At 51.2% G+C, this 18,151-nt stretch overlaps 1 protein-coding gene across 4 annotated transcripts in view; it reads right to left on the bottom strand.

The window, feature by feature from the left end:
- Nucleotides 1–271: 271 nt before the first annotated feature.
- P2RY8 (P2Y receptor family member 8) overlaps nt 272–18,151 on the bottom strand; it is a 59,939-nt gene continuing 42,059 nt past the window's right edge. For 3 of the 4 annotated variants that reach the window (XM_043897776.1, XM_043897775.1, XM_043897777.1), the window contains one exon: nt 272–1,758. In XM_043897776.1, the coding sequence (XP_043753711.1) occupies nt 640–1,704 (1,065 nt within the window). In that variant the 5' untranslated portion in view covers nt 1,705–1,758 and the 3' untranslated portion in view covers nt 272–639. Of the gene's footprint in view, nt 1,759–6,289; nt 6,464–18,151 lie in introns of those variants that run through there. The other variant, XM_043897778.1, reaches the window with a different exon arrangement.

Here is an 18,151-nt window from a genome sequence, read left to right as displayed (position 1 = left end):
GACCCTTGGTCTACACCTCCCCTCGGTCAACACCTCCTGGATCCTTCCCGTCCGGCGGCCGCCGCTTGTGGACGTTTAAGTATAAGTTTGGTTTCCTGGTGGTTCAGCTGGTAAAGAATCTGCTTGCAATGCAGGCGGGCCCAGTTTGATTCTTGGGCAGGCCAAGATCCCCTGGAGAAGGGACAGGCTACCCACTGCAGTATTCTTGGGCTTCCCTCATGGCTCAGCTGGTAAAGAAGCTGCCTGCAATGCAGGAGACCTGGGTTCGATCCCTGGGTTGGAAGATGCCTTGGAGAAGGGGATGGGCTATCCACTCCAGTATTCTGGCCTGGAGAATTCTGTGGACTGTATAGTCAGTCCATGGGGTTGCAAAGGGTCAGACATGACTGGAGAAGCTGAGCCCCCGACAGCAACCCAGCGCAGCTGACCCTGGCGTTTGCCAGGCTCCGATGGTGGTGGTGGTGAGGGGGGACCAGCTGATGTCTCCGGGTTCCCTGAGACCCCAGAGCACGGGGCCCTAAAGGGCCCGTCCAGCGTGGTCTGGCTGAATCCCCCTGCGCCCGGAGTGACCGAAAACAGGCCGAAAAGACCCCTGCTGTCCCTCAACACTCCACCCCCTCGCGATGAGGGGTGCCTGTCTCAGAACACGCTCTCCTGCCGCCTCACGCTGGGCCTCTCGGGCGCCTCCTGCCCGTCCACGGAGCGCGCGGACAGGGTCCGCCCGGAGAAGAGGCTCTCGCGGCGGCTGTCGGGGCTGTCGGCGGCGGGCAGCGGGCCGTAGCCCAGGTAGTCGCGGAGGCGCAGCTGGAACTCGCTGGACGCGAAGTAGTAGACGAAGGGGTCCAGGCAGTTGTTGAGGCAGCTGAGGCAGAGCGTGAGCTTGTAGACGTGGTAGTAACTGCGGCCCAGGAAGAGCCGGCTGACCATGTGCACCAGCAGCACGAAGTTGTTGGGCGCGAAGCAGGCCACGAAGGCGAGCAGGACCACGGCGGCCAGGCAGACGGCGCGGCGCCGCTGCGCGCGGCCGTGGCGGTCGGCGGAGCGCAGCAGCGTGAGGATGGTGGCCGTGTAGCAGGCCACGGTGATCACGAAGGGGATGAGGAAGAGGACGACGAAGAGCGTGAAGAGGAAGGCGGCCCACATGGCCACGCTGGGCAGCATGGTGGACTTGAGCACGTCGAAGCAGGTGACGATGCCCAGCGCGTCCACGGCGTAGGTGAGGTCGGTGCGCGCCAGCGGGGACAGCGCGACCAGCAGCAGCAGCCACGTGGCGGCGCAGGCGGCCAGCGCGTAGCGGCGGCGCCGCCAGCGGGCGGACGCCAGCGGGTACACGACGCCCAGGAAGCGGTCCACGCTGATGCAGGTCATGGTGAGGATGGACGAGTACATGTTGGCGTAGAAGGTCACGGTGACGGCGTTGCAGAGCACCACGCCGAACACCCAGTGGTTGCCGTTGCAGTGGTAGTAGATCTGGAAGGGCAGCACGCAGGCCAGCATGAGGTCCGTGACGCTCAGGTTGATCATGAAGATGACGGACGGCGTCTTGGGCCCGATGTGCCGGCAGAGCACCCACAGCGAGAACAGGTTGCCCGGGATGCTCACCAGCGCCACCAGCGAATACACCGCCGGCAGCACCACCGCGATGGCCGGGTCCCGCAGCATCAGGATGGTGGCGTTGTCCGGGCGCGTCACGTTCATGTCCATGCTGCGGCCGTGGCGGGGGCGGGGGCGGGGGGTCTCAGGGTAGGGGCTGCCGATCTGCAAGACAAGGCGGGAAGGTGAGAGGCGCCGGAGGGCGGGGCGTCCTGGGAGAGCGGGGGACACGCCGGAGCGTCATGGGTGCGCGCGCACGTTCGCGGGAGCGCGGACGTCGTGTGGTACGTGCACATGTGATGTAGGCACACACATTACATATACGTATATGCGTGACACACACCGTATTCCATGTGTATATCTATATATGTGATATATAAACACACACACCATATTCCATGTGTATATGTATATATATGTGATATATATACACACACCATATTGTATGTATACATCTATGTATGTGATATATACACACACACCATGTTCCATGTGTATATCTATATATGTGATATATAAACACACACACCATATTCCATGTGTATATGTATATATATGTGATATATATACACACACCATATTGTATGTATACATCTATGTATGTGATATATACACACACACCATGTTCCATGTGTATATCTATATATGTGATATATAAACACACACACCATATTCCATGTGTATATGTATATATATGTGATATATATACACACACCATATTGTATGTATACATCTATGTATGTGATATATACACACACACCATGTTCCATGTGTATATCTATATATGTGATATATAAACACACACACCATATTCCATGTGTATATGTATATATATGTGATATATATACACACACCATATTGTATGTATACATCTATGTATGTGATATATACACACACACCATGTTCCATGTGTATATCTATATATGTGATATATAAACACACACACCATATTCCATGTGTATATGTATATATATGTGATATATATACACACACCATATTGTATGTATACATCTATGTATGTGATATATACACACACACCATGTTCCATGTGTATATCTATGTATGTGATATATACACACACACCGTATTCCATGTGTATATCTATGTATGTGATATGTATACACACACCATATTGCATGTGTATATCTATATATGTGATATATACACACACAACATATTCCATGTGTACATGTATATATATGTGATATATATACACACACCGCATTGTATGTATACATCTATGTATATGATATATGCACACACCATATTCCATGTGTACATCTATGTATGTGATATATACACACACACCATAGTCCATGTGTATATCTATGTACGTGACATATATACACACACACCATATTCCATGTGTATCTTTATATATGTGATATATATACACACACCATATTGCATGTGTATATCTATATATGTGATATATACACACACCATATTGCATGTACATATCTATATATATATGTGATATATACACACACACCATATTGCATGTGTATATGTATATATATGTGATATATATACACACACCATATTGTATGTATATATCTATGTATGTGATATATACACACACACCATAGTCCATGGGTATATGTATATATGTCATATATATACACACACCGTATTCCATGTGTATATGTATATATATGTGATATATATACACACACCATATTGTATGTATATATCTATATATGTGATATATAAACACACACCATATTCCATGTGTATATGTGTATATATGTGATATATAAACACACACCATATTCCATGTGTATATGTATATATATGTGATATATATACACACACCATATTCCATGTGTATATGTATATATATGTGACATACACACACACCATATTGCATGTATATATCTATATATATGTTATATATACACACACACACCATATTGTATGTATATATCTATATATGTGATATATACACACACACACACCATATTCCATGTGTATATGTATATATATATGACATATACACACATTATATTGTATGTATCTATGAGATATACACACACTATATTGTGTGTATATATGTACACATACATAAAATATGCACACACCATATTGCATGTATATATGTATATGTGATATTTATACACTATATTCTATATATATTTTTATATGATATATATACACACACCATATTGCATGTATAGATGTATATACATGTGATATAGCCACACACACCATATTGCATGTATGTGAAAAAAGTGAAAGTCACTCAGTCGAGTCCAACTCTTTGCGACGCCATGGATTATACAGTCCATGGAAGTCTCCAGGCCAGAATACTGGAGTGGGTAGCCTTTTCCTCCTCCAGATCTTCCCAACCCAGGGATCAAACCCAGGTCTCCCACACTGCAGGCAGAGTCTTTACCTGCAGAATATTCTTTACCTGAGCCACAAGGGAAGTCCATTGCATGTATATATGTGTGTGTGTGTCTATACATAACACACAGATATAAATCTTATGGTATATACATGCATGTGTATGTATATATATAAACACAAATGTATTCAATTGTGGGCTTCTCTAGTGGCTTAGATGCCAAAGAATCTGCCTGCAATGCAGGAGACCCCGGTTCAATCCCTGGGTCGGGAAGATCCCCTGGAGGAGGTCATGGTAACCCCCTCCAGTGTTCTTGCCTGGAGAATCCAACGGACAGAGGAGCCTGGTGGGCTACAGTCCATGGGGTCACAAAGAGTCAGACACGACTGAATGACTTTGCATGGGGTGCTAAGATGCCCCGGAGCCTGACTGGAAGTGCCAGCCTGCTGGAGACGGTGAGTTCTGAGCTGACTCCTGCTGCTGGAACCTGAAACTTTGCACTCTTGAACTTCTGTTTTTTTCCTGCTGACCTTCCTCCCCGCTCAAAACAGAGAAGTCCCCGAAGCTGCTTACACACCTTGCTCATGACCGGCCGGCCCCTCAGACTCACAGAGAGAAAGGGGCCCGGGGCCCAGGGGAGAAGCAACTCCTGGGGCTGCCTGCCCCCGCCTTCTGGACACAGTGGGTTCCAAGTGTCACTGTCTTTGTCATTTCTTACTTAAATGCAATCCAAAGGCAGCTCGCAGTTCACCTCTGTTGGTTTTTCAAAGTCTGGGGGATGGTTTAGTTACCTCTTTGCTCACTCCTTCAGTCATGTCGGACTCTGCAACCCCATGGACTGTATACCCCGCCAGCCTCGTCTGTCAATGGGGTTTTCCAGGCAAGTATAGTGGAGTGGGTTGCCATGCCCTCCTCCAGGGGATCTTCCCGACCCAGGGATCAAACCCGGGTCTCCCTCATTGCAGGTGGATTCTTTACTGTCTCAGCCACCCGGCGAAGTTGCTATTTTTCCCGTGGCTGAAGCTGTCACTTCTATTTTTGGCCCTGTGTGTGTGTGTGTGTGTGTTTGTGCGCGCGCGCGCCTGATATCTGGGCTCCAGAAATCAGGGCGTGGGGCTCAGCTGGGCAACCGGGTGCCACCCCCGTTATAGCTCGCCCGGAAGACGCCCCCTGGCTCACGTGCGCCTTGCAGTTGGACACCTGCCGCGCGGTCCGGGGAGGACGTCCATCCCCCAGGGGGTCTGTTGGCAGGAATCATGGTCCCTGAGTCGCCGGCGAAGCCAGCACGCGCGGCCCTTCAACGCTGATGGCATTGCAGCGCCCCTTTCAGACCCTGGCGCCGCGGACATCTGTGCGTTCCTCCGCAGGAGATGTAACATCTGCGGTGGGGGTGTGCCGAACGAGGTTCCTCAAACCCATTTAAAAATGGCCCGGGTTTCGCTTTGAGTAGGAAAACTTTCCGCACCACTAGCTCACGGCCAGGTGCGACCTTACAGTTACGGTTGGGGGGCGGGGGGTGCCACCCCACACATCACGGCCCCCCATCTCCATCCACCTTTGGGGTTCAGGAGCAGAAGTGACCCGGACGTCTCAGGATCGCACGTGGAGGCCGCAGGGGGAGGGGGCCGTGGAGAGGAGAGAGCTCTCTGATCTGCAGGGGAAAGGGGAACTCGTGGAGGGGACGGGGCTGGGGGTTGACCAGGAGGCTATTGCGTGTCCACAGTCGTGTGGGGGGCGGAATCTGAGCAGATGGGGGGGGGCGGGTTGCAGAGAGCTGGAGACAGAAAGTCCAGCCTCCCCCGTCGAGTGGCACTGGGGGGCGGGGAGCCTGCTGGAGGCTCCCCTGGGGTCTCAGATGGTCAAGATCTCCCTGCAATGAAGGAGACCTGGGTTGGATCCCTGGGTGGGGAAGATCCCCTGGAGGAGGGCATGGTAACCCGCTCCAGTGTTCTTGCCTGGAGCATCCCACGGACAGAGGAGCCTGGCGGGGCTACAGTCCGCTGGGTCGCAGAGAGTCGGTCTACGACTCCGCGGCTAGCACGCTTTTCCACTTCTGCCCAGTGATGACTCCCCCCCCCCCCGCCCCACCTTCCTTCCCCCGGATCTGTCGTAACCTCCCGGTGGGAGCTTCAAAAGAGACTTCATTTGCATAACCCAGCGGCTGGCCCCCGCAGAGAAGCCACGTGGGCGTCCGGGAGGCCTCGGTCTGCACCCCGAAGCTGCCGCCTCCCCCCCCCCCCAGCCCCCAGGGCCCCCCCCAAGCTTTCACCTGTGCCCGTCTCGGGGACCGGGCAGGCAGCCCCTTCCCGTGCAGCGCGGCGACGCACGGCTGATTCATAAAGAAATCACCTCTAACAGATGCGGCCGGCTCGCAAAGCCGCGGGCGGGCGGGCGCGGCGGACGACTAGGGGGTGGGGGATGGAAGTGGCGTGAAATGAGCCAGAAACGGTTGCTGGCGGCCGCAAGACGCTCCCCTCGGGGCGCTGGGCGGGCAGAGGCGGCTCTTTGCCAGAGGCACGGGGCAGCCTGGAGGCTTGGGGGCCGCAGGGTGCCGGGTGGGGCGGAGGTTCTGCCGGAAGCTGCACGCAGACGTCACACACGAGCTCGCCGAGAGCTGCAGCCGGTCCGTCCTTGGCTCCTGGGTGCCCCCCGCCCGCCCCCATCCCCGTCGACCTCTCTTCTTAAGGGCTTTACAGAGCCGCCAGGAAAACGTCATCAAGATCACCTCTGCAAAGTTGACATACAGGTGCGGGCGTTAGCCCCTCAGTCGTGTCCGAGTCTCTGCGACCCCCCTGGACTGTTGCTCACCAGGCTCCGCCGTCCAAGGCGTTCTCTAAGCAAGAACACTGGAGTGGGCCGCCACACCCTCCTCCAAGGGATCTTCCCAATCCAGGGATCTAACCTGCGTCTCCTTCATTGCAGGCGGATTCTTGACCATCTGGGCCACCAGGGACACAGTGGTGGTTTCTCATATATTTGCAAAGAGACGCAACCAGTCCCATCACACAATCCCAGAACATCCTCATCGCCTTTAAAAGAAACCCTGCATGCCCAGGCCGTCACCCCCCAATTCCCTCCCCCAATGCATACGGATACACGTTTAAAAATGGAGCTCAGATTCACCTATCGCACAGTTCACCATGTTGAAAGTGGAGGACTCTGTGTTATGGGGCAGGGCTCGCCGGCTTTCACGACTGTCATCTCTGTCTGGTTCCAGACATGTTTATCCCCCTCACAAGGAGATGCTGTACCCTTAAGAGTTCCCACATCTTCCCAGCCCCTGGTGGGCCTTGTGAGTCTGTGGGTTTGCCTTACACGTTTCGTGTAAATGGAACCACACATCGTGTCTGCTTCTCTCACTGAGCAGTGTGTGTTCAGGGTCCAGCCACGCTGTGGCCTGTGTCAGAGCCTCACTCCTTTTTTGTGGCTGCATAATATTCCCCTGTGCACATGGACCCCATGCTGTTTATCCATCCATCATCCATCCGTCCACCCACTCACTTATCCATCCATCCATCCGTCCATCCACCCACTCACTTATCTATCCATCCATCCATCCACTCATTTATCCATCCATGCATCCACCCATCCATCTATCCATGCATCATCCATCTGTCCATCCACCCACCCACCACTTATCCCTCCATTTATCATCCATCCATCCATCCATCCGCTCATTTATCCATCCATGTATCCATCGATCCATGCATCCACCCACCCATCTATCCATCCATCCATCCTCTCACTTATCCATCCATCCATCCATCCATCATCCATCCATCCATCCATCCATCATCCATCCACTGATTTATCCATCTATGCATCCACCCATCCATCTATCCATGCATCATCCATCCATCCATCCATCCATCCATCCACCCACCACTTATCCATGCATCTATTGTCCACCCATCCATCCACCCATCCATCTATCCATCCATCCATCCATCATCCATCCAACCATCCATCCACTCATTTATCCATCCATGTATCCATCGATCCATGCATCCACCCACCCATCTATCCATCCATCCATCCATCCATCCATCCATCATCCATCCATCCACCCACTCACTTATCCATCCATCCATCCATCCATCCATCCACTCATTTATCCATCCATGCATCTACCCATCCGTCTATGCATGCATCATCCATCCATCCATCCACCCACCACTTATCCATGCATCTATTATCCATCCATCCATCCACCCATCTATCCATCCATCCATCCATCCATCATCCATCCATCCACCCACTCACTTATCTATCCATCCATCCATCCATCCACTCATTTATCCATCCATGCATCCACCCATCCATCTATACATGCATCATCCATCCATCCATCCATCCACCCACCACTTATCCATGCATCTATTGTCCATCCATCCATCCACCCATCCATCTATCCATCCACCCATCCATTATCCATCCAACCATCCAGCCACTCATTTATCCATCCATGTATCCATCGATCCATGCATCTACCCACCCATCTATCCACCCATCATCCATCCAACCATCCATCTATCCATCCATCCATCCTCTCACTTATCCATCCATCCATCCATCCATCATCCATCCATCCATTCATCATCCATCCAATCATCCATCCACTCAGTTATCCATCCATGCATTCACCCACCCATCTATCCATCCATCATCCATCCATCCATCCACCCATCCATCTATCCACCCATCCACCCATCATCCATCCAACCATCCATCCACTCATTTATCCATCCATGCATCCACCCACCCGTCTATCCATCCATCATCCATCCATCCATCCATCCATCCATCCACTCACTTATCCATCCATCCACCCATCCTTCCATCCACCCATTCACCCACCCATCTATCCATACATCATCCATCTATCCATCCATCCATCCACTCACTTATCCATCCATCCAGCCAGCCAGCCAGCCACTCATCCATCCATCCATCCCTAGCTGCTAACACTTACACCAAGCCCAGGACTCCCCTCCACGCCCCCTCTGAAGGTCAGAGACACTCAGGATGGTGGTCCTTCTGCCTCTACTGAGGTGGGTCTTACTCAGGTGGGGTGAGTGAAAAGCAGCCCTGAGTCAAAGGGATGACTGCTCTTTAAGGACCTCCCCTGTGTCTTTTCAACAACAGCCCAAAGTTCCCAAGCGCTGGGGGGTTCTCCTAGGGCTGAGCTCATAGCAGGGACCAAAAGGAAACCATGATCCAGCCCTTTGCAGTGTGGGCTGGCCTCTTTTCTGGGTTTCTTGGGGGGGTCTTACGCCACCCAAGTCATGGTGTTTTGTGGGGGCAGCTCTGGAAACCTCAGCCCCAAAGCATTCAAGGGCCACAGCTTCAGAGAGCTGGTGACATCACAGAGTCCAAATGGATGGTGCCTTGTAGTCCATAGAATATTCTCTCCCAGGATGTTGTTGTGTAGTTGTTAAGTTGTGTCTGACCCTTTGCGATCCCATGGACTGTAGCCTGCCACGATCCTCTATCCAAGGGATTCTCCAGGCAAGAACACTGGAGTGGGTTGCCACGTCTTCCTGCAGGGGATCTTCCCGGCCCAGGAGGCCCGGGTTTGAATCCTGGGTCGAGAATCCTGGGATGACTTAACCACACGGAGCTCACAGCTGCCTGGTGCAGCAAGGGTTGGGAAAAGGCAAGCTGTGAGGTCCTGCCCACCCAGACCCTCAATGTCCTCATCTGTCATATCACGGATGGAGACTCACCCTCTGAGGGTGGGCATGGTACCAAGGGAACTAGTAACAGCGAAGCATGCTGTCAGCTGGGGTGTGTCCATAAATACTGGCTAGATCAGTAACTTGGGGGATGTCCTGGACTGTCCTGACAGAGGGCCACAAACTGGAGGACTAGTGACAACAGACATCCATCCCCCCCAGCCCTGGAGACCAGACATCTCAGGTCAAGGGGTCCCAGGGCTGAGCTCCCTGCAGAGGCTCCAGGGGAGGGTCCTTCTTGCCTCTTCCAGCTTCTGGGGGCTCCGGGCGTCCATCCCTGGGCTGGTGTCCGACTCCCTCCCATCTCTGCCTGTCTCCACATGGCTTCTCCTCTATGTCCATGTCTCGCCTCTTCTGTGTCTTATAAGGACCTTCTCCCTGGGTTTAGGGCCACCCCCATCCAGGAGGTCATCATCTCAGACCCTTCACTCCATCACCTCTGCACAGACCCTGTTTCCTAATCATGCCCCGGCCTGACTTTGTGAGTGGGCATGAATCTTAGGGGGGCAGCCTTCAACCCACCACACCACCCATTGAACAAAAGTCCTATAAGTAACTCAGCAAATAACAGGTGGATTTCTTCTGAAATTCGATCATGATACTCAATGCACTCTTCTAGAATGTTTTTTGGGGGGGGCATTGTTTTTTAAATTAATTTATAAATTTTAACTGGAGGCTAATCATTGTACAATATCCAGAATCTTTATGTAGGTGCCCGTCATCTATTGGCAGGATTTTAAAAAAGATCTTAGGGTCACCGACTGATGCAGTTTGTGGAAGGTCACTTGTCATTGTGTTTAGGGCCGCTTCATCCAGGAGGGGGCTTCCCTGGTGGTCAGCTGGTAAAGAATCCACCTGCAAAGCGGGAGACCTGGTTTCGATTCCTGGGCTGGGAAGATCCCCTGGAGAAGGGATAGGCTACCCACTCCAGTTATTCTTGGGTTTCCCTGGTGACTCAGCTGGTAAAGAATTTGCCTGCAATGGGAGAGACCTGGGTCCGATCCCTGGGTCGGGAAGATCCCCTGGAGGAGGGAACGGCAACCCGCTCCAGTATTCTGGCCTGGAGAATTCCATGGACAGAGGAGCCTGGCGGGCTACAGTCCATGGGGTTGCAGAGAGTCGGACACGCCTGAGTGACTCAGCTCAGCGCAGCTAAGCATGCAGGAGGGCCTCATCTCAGGCCCTTCCCTTCATCACATCTGCAGATACCACAGTTTTCTCCCCACTCATGGGTCCCAGGGGTCAGGATGTGGATACGTCTTTGCTGGCCCCCACTCCAGGCATCAACTAGCTTCAGCCACGTCCCCGCCAGCATCAGGGCTGAGTCACGAGCGCGGACAGAAGACTTTCCAAGCATTAGATCCTGCAGAGGTGGGAGCTACATGAGGTTGCTTTGCAATCTGACCACCACGCCCAGACATTTGGGCCATTCCCTGCCGGGATAGGGGTGCGTCATCAGTCTCGTGTGGGAGATCCTGCCCTCTTGCCCATGACTCCGGGACCCGAGCGATGCTTGTGAACCTGCCCAGCAGAGGAAGCTGCGATGGGTTTTCTGGTTCACCCTAGGGGTAACCCAGAAAAGACACCGGAAACTCTGTGGCTGTCACTGGGGAATCATGTCTCCCACTTCAAGTTCAGGTTGACGCTCTAACTCCCTGTAGGTAAAAGGGTCTCCTTTGTTCCAAGGCGGGGGTAAGCTGGTATCTTTGCAGATGTAATTCTTTAGGTTCACGTGAGGTCCATCTGGGCTTCCCAGGTGGCTCAGTGGGTAAAGAACCTGCCTGCAAATGCCAGAGATGTGGGTTTGATCCCTGGGTCAGGAAGATCCCCTGGAGGAGGGCCTGGCAACCCACTGCAGTATTCCTGCCAGGAGCATCCCATGGATAGAGGAGCCTGGCGGGCTGCAGTCCTTGGCGTTGCAGAGTCGGACACGCCTGAAGTGACTGACCACGCGTGACGTCCTACTGGAGCGAGAGGAGAGACCTGAGTCTGCTATGACCGGTGTCCTTATAAAAAGGGGACGTTCAGGAGGATTTCCCTGGTGGTACAAGTGTTGAGAATCTGCCTTCCAATGTAGGAGACACAGGTTCGATCCCTGGTAGGGGAATTAAAATTTCACATGCCTTGGGGCAACTCGGCCTGAGAGCCGTAAGGACTGAGCCTTCAGACATCAGCTAGAGTCTGAGCGGCCTGGAGCCTGTGAGCTGCAAGGGAGACCCTGCATGCCACAACTAACACGCAATGCAGCGAAAAAGATATAAATATTAAAAAGGCGGGGGGCATCTGGGGCAGAAGGAGGGTGACGGCCGGGCAGAAATGGATACAGAGGTGGAGAAGATGCTTCAATAAGCCAAGGAATGCCAAGGATGGGCCGGAAAACACCCGAAGCTGAGACGAAATGACAAGTGAAACTGTTAATCGCTTCAGTCGTGTCCGACCCTTTGCGACCCCGTGGACTGTAGCCCCACCAGGCTCCTCTGTCCGTGGGATGCTCCAGGCCTGGAACAGGCCAGATCCCAGCTCCAGAGGGATCTTCCTGACCTGGGGATCGAACCTGCGTCTCCTGCGTTGGTAGGCGGGTTCGTGAGCATCTGAGGTACCGGAGAAGCGCAGAGGCTGGGAAGGAGGCATGGAAAAGATTCACAGCCACACCCACCCTCTCACACACAGCTTGACTTCAGGTCTCCAGACGTGAAAGGCCCTGAATCTGTGTTGTTCAAGCTCTGCTCCCAGTTAGGGGTGGGGAGGCGGTTTCCCTCCAGCAGAGCCAGGAAACAGGCGCACAAGCGCAAAGAAGCAAAGAATTTGGCCGATAGAGTACAGAAAGCCAGAGCAATCATCCTGCGAAATGAAAGAGGGGGAGGAATCTTGAAGAGAATGTAGGGCGTGAACAGTTGAGACGGCAGGAAGGACAGAGATGTGAGGACGTGGCCAACAGCCTCGCGGGTCACTTGGCGGACGGTCACAGAAGTTAAAGATGCGAAAACTGCCCTCAGCGTGCCGTGAACGCACACCGAGGGGCGTCCCTGGAGGTTCAGGGGTTAACAGTCCACCTGCCGAACCCGCCTACACGGTTGCTGAACGTGGGTGCAGCCGCTACCAGAACAGAATGGACGTTCCTTAGAAAAGTAAACGTAGACCTACTGTGTGATCCAGCCATCTCAACCCCGGGCAGGCATCCAGAGAAACACACGAGCTGAAAGCGTACACATACCCCAGTGTTCACTGCGGCGCTGTTTACGACAGCCGGGACATGGAAGCAACCGAGAGGTCCGTCCACAGAGGGACGGATGAAGACGATGTGGTTACGTGCACACAATGGAGTATGACTCAGCCATGAAAAGGAAGGAAATAATGCCATTCACACCAACAGGCGTGGACCCGGAGATTCCCCTACGGAGTGAAGTAAGTCAGACAGGGAAGGGGGAACATCTTTGACATCAATTACACGTGGAATCTAAAAAGACATGATGCAAATGAATTTACTTACAAAATAGAAGGAGGCTCAGAGACTTGGAAAATGAACTTATGGTTCCCAGGGGGGAAGGGTGGGGGAAGGGATAGTTAGGGACTCTGGAATGGACATGGACACACTGCTGTATTTCACATGGAGAACCAGCAAGGACCTGCTGGACAGCACAGGGAACTCTGCTCAATACTCTGTAATAACCTGATGGTCACCAGGGGGAAGGATGGGGGAAGGGATAGTCAGGGAGTCTGGGATGGACATGGACACACTGCTGTATTTCACATGGAGAACCAGCAAGGACCTGCTGGACAGCACAGGGAAGTCTGCTCAATACTCTGTAATAACCTTATGGTTCCCAGGGGGAAGGATGGGGGAAGGGATAGTCAGGGGGTTTGGGATGGACATGGACACACTGCTGGATTCAACATGGAGAACCAGCAAGGACCCGCTGGACAGCTCAGGGAACTCTGCTCAATGTCACGTGGCAGCCTGGATGGGAGGGGAGTTTGGGGGAGAAAGGATGCGTGTATAAAGGCTGAGTCCTTTTGCTGTCCCCCTGAAACTATGACAACAGTGTTAATTGTTTATACACCAATAATAAAAACTTTACAGTTTGAAAAAAAAATAAAGGAATCGGCCTTAAAATGCAGGAGACATGGGTCCGACCCTTGGTTGGGAAACTAAGATCGCATGTCCCACCGGGAAACTTAGCCACGAGCCTCAACCACTGATCCCGAGTGTTACAACGAAAGATCCCGTGTGTCACAACTAAGGCCCGACACAGCCAAACAGATCAATGTTAAAAAGAAACAGTGTTGGACCGTATTTTCCCCTTCAGGACCACGGCCCACCCCACAGCTGACCACTGGGAGATGTCTGCTCGGTAACATCCTTCCGGGCACGTCTCGGTGTGTGTGAAACACACATTTCACATATGTACAGTGTGAAATGAGAGTATTTCCTGCCATATCAGTAAACTAGAAAGGTCACAGCCATCAGCAATTTCTACCCTCCACATGAGCTATGGTTTTTCCAGTAGTCACATAGAGACCTGAGAGTTGGACCATAAAGAAAGCTGAGCACCAAAGAATGGATGCTTTTGAACTGTGGTGTTGGAGAAGACTCTTGAGAGTCCCTTGGACTGCTAGGAGATCTAGCAAGTCCATCCTAAAGGAAATCAGTCCTGAATGTTCATTGGAAGGACTGATGCTGAAGCTGAAACTCCAACACTTTGGCCACCTGATGCAAAGAACTGACTCACTGGAAAAGGCCCTGATGCTGGGAAATATTGAAGACAGGAGGAGACGGGGATGACAGAGGATGAGGTGGTTGGATGGCATCACCAACTCAACGGACGTGAGTTTGAGTAAACGCCGAGAGATGGTGATGGACAGGGAGGCCTGGCGTGCTGCGGTCCATGGGGTCGCAAAGAGTCGGACACAGCTGAGAGACCAAACAATGGCAAGGTAAACCAGGGACAGGATTTGCCCAGGCAGCTGAGGTGCATTTGAAAGGAGTGAATTCAGTGAGCCCAGAGGCTTGCATCCTCCCGTAGGTAGAATGCTAAATTCCTTCACTGAGGCCTGATCTTTGCTGTTCAGACCGCCGGCTCCCTTTCTTGCAAACTTGCATCCAGCCTCGATTCCCCCTCTTGCCTTCTTGCAGCAGTTTTCTCTGAGGTACTGAGATGCTGTCGCCCCCAGACTCAGAGTCCTCAACATGGCCACCAAATAAAATAAGTCCCTTACTAATCTCTGGTCGTGACTATTTATTTTAGTCAACGACACTCACCCACACAGGCAGACGCTTTACCCTGTATGCTGCACACATCGCCTGTCATGACCTTCTCACTTTGAGCATTGAAGAACGTCTCCATCACATATATACAGTTTCTCTCTGCCGTTTTCCACACTTGAATACGCAGTGGGTGTATCTCACCCTGCTCCCCAAGTTGTGGGCCCTCGGACGCATTGCCTGACCTTCATAGTCTGTTGACCACACACACCTAGGCAAGCATTTCTGTATATGGCTGTGATAACGTCTTCCAAAGCCCAGATTGTGGTTCAAATGGTGCAGAATCTGCCCCGCAGTGCAGGACACCTAGGTTTGATGCCTGGACCGGGAAGATCCCCCGGAGGAGGGCACGGCAACCCACTCCAGAATTCTTGCCTGGAGAGTCCCACGGACGGAGGAGCCTGGCGGGGCTACAGTCCACGGGGTGTCAAAGACTCACGTGGCTACAGTCCACGGGGTGTCAAAGACTTACGGAGCGGCCAACACACACACAGGCTTGCCGACACAAAGGTGACGCTCATTTTAAACTGAAAGCGTTATGTTAGTTAGACAGGAAAATAGATCTAAAACCAACCCTCCAGGCTTCCACCTTAGAAAACTAGAACAGGGGGATCTGCTTAAATCCCAAGGGAGGAGAAGAGAAGAGGTAATAAAAGTGACAGCCGGAAGCAGTGAAACTGAAAACAGAACATCAGGCGAGGAAAGAAAAAGAAATCAAAAGCTGGGTCTTGGAAGAGATCGGGAAAATCAATAAACCTCTAGTCAGGCTAAGAGAAAAGAGAATGAGACATAGTGGATACGTATATGGACACCCACTGGGGGAGGGTTGGTAGGATGAATTGGGAGATGGAGCTCACAGATATACACCGCCGATATCCTGTATGAAGTAGGTAACTAATGAGAAGCCACTGTACCACACAGGGAACTCTCCTCACTGCTTTGTGGTGACCTAAATGGAAAGCAAAATCCAAGAAAAGGAGGGGACATCGGGATACGTACGGCCGATTCACTCGGCCGTGCCGTGGACAGTAATAGATCGTTGTAAAGAAGCTGTATTCTAATTAAAACAACAAGAGACACAAAGGGAAGACACGAATCACAAAGATCTGCCACCAGAGACAGGCTGTCGCTGCAGATCCCTTGCTTAGCCGTTCAGTCATGCCTGACTCTCTCTGACCCCGTGGACTGTAAGCCCCGCAGACTCCTGTCCGTGGGATTCTCCAGGCGAGAAAACGGGAGCGGGGAGGCAGGTTCAAGAGGGGCAGGAAGGTATGTATTCCTACGGCTGATTCGCGTTGCTATATGGCAGAAACCGAGATGCTATTGTAAAGCAATTATCCTTCAATTAAACATAAATCAATTAGAATTTTAAAAAAATTAAAAGAATACTAGAGCGGGTTGCCCTTTCCAAAGACATTGAAGGAACCATCAAGAAATACGATGAAGAGTTGTACGCCCACAGATTTTATTACCTAGATGAATCGGACCACATCCTTGACACAACCTGCTGAGACACACCAAAGACTAAACAGGCTATGAGAATCGGTCTGCGTTTATTAAAGAATAGAATCAATAATCAATAACTTCTCCCCCCCCCAAAAAAAAAGCACCACGTCCAGATGGACTTACTGATGATTTCTACCAGACACTTGAACGATCGAATGGTAGCAATTCTCTATGTTTTTGGTCCCCCCCCCTCAAAGAAAATAAGAAAACAGCCGCTATCACCCCCAGATCCTTCCCACACACGGTGACAATTTGAAGTTGCAGAAAGCAGAACCAGGGTGGGCTGGGGGGAGGGGGCACTCATGTGTCACGCTGTCGACAGCCACAGTCTGCCAGCAAGCTGTGTCATCGTTTCCATCTGAGGGGTGAGAGCTGCCCTGTCCCCCAAGGCTCAAGTCACACCTCACATGGGGGGCCACGGAGGTCGAGCGTCTCTGTTGCTCCTTCCCTGGCTTGAGCGTCTCTCAGCTGGCCCTTCCTCGGCGGAATGGCCTTGCCAAAACCGAGCTAGACCCGCCCTTGGGTCACCAAGTCTGTCTTATCAGCATGACGGTAGCGGCCGTTTCTACACGATCGAGTGGATCATATTGGTGCGGATCTGTTTCTGGGCAAGCTATTGTGTTTCCATTGATCTGCGTGTCTCTCTTTCACCCAAATCACACTGTCTTGTTTTTAAAAAACTATTTTTTATTGCAGTCTACTTGCTTTATACTGCAGTATAGGACTTTCCTGGTGGCTCAGCGGGTAGACAATCTGCCTGCAATGCGGGAAACCTGGGTTCAATTCCTGGGTCAGGAAAACCCCCTGGAGAAGGGATAGGCTACCCACTGCAGTGTTCTGGGGGTTCCCAGGTGGCTCAGAGGGTAAAGAATCCACCTGCAATGCAGGAGACATGGGTTCGATCCCTGGGTGGGGAAGATCCCCCGGATGAGGGCATGGCAACCCACTCCAGTGCTCTTGCCTGGAGAATCCCATGGACAGAGGAGCCTGGTGGGCTACAGTCCGTGGGGTCTCACAGAGTCAGACACGGCTGGATGACTAAGCACAGCTCATGGTTGCTTTAGAATGTCAGGGTACTTTCTTCTGCAGAGCAAAGTGAGTCAGTTATACATATGGAAATATCCCCTCTATTTTTTGGGTTTCCTTCCCTTTTAGATGAACACAAAGTATGATTCTTCCTGTTCTCCAACTTACTTGGGTATCTAACAATATAAAAAAAAGCCTCAAAATGGTTCACAAACTGCAACCAGTTAAAGATAAGTCTTTTGCAATCACAAAATAACACGTGCACTTTAGTTCTTAGGCTACTGATTCTTTTTTCTTTTTTTTTTTCAAACTTTAAACTTTTTATTTTATCTTGGGGTATGGCCGATGAACAAGGGTCCGCAGGGTCCTGGGTAGAGTTCTCTGTGCTATCCAGTAGGTTCTCATCAGTTAGCTATTTTATACATAATTTCGATGGAGTGTATTTGTCAATCCCAATCTCCCATATTTTTTTTTGTTGTTTAAAAAATTTTTTTATTTAAATTTTTTTTATTTAAAGTTTTTTTTTCTGAAAGATAGTTGATTTACAATGTTGTGCTCATTTCTGTTTGTGAAGTGAATCAGTTTTACATAAATATATGTAAGATTTTTTTTTATGTTAAGATTTTTAAGATTCTTAAGATTTTAAGATTCTTTTCCCATATAGGTTATTAAGATTCTTTT

Source organism: Cervus elaphus, chromosome X (assembly GCF_910594005.1).
Source record: "Cervus elaphus chromosome X, mCerEla1.1, whole genome shotgun sequence".
Classification (NCBI taxonomy): domain Eukaryota; kingdom Metazoa; phylum Chordata; class Mammalia; order Artiodactyla; family Cervidae; genus Cervus; species Cervus elaphus.
Note: the sequence above shows the minus strand (reverse complement) of the source record. Positions and strands in the feature narration are given on the sequence as shown.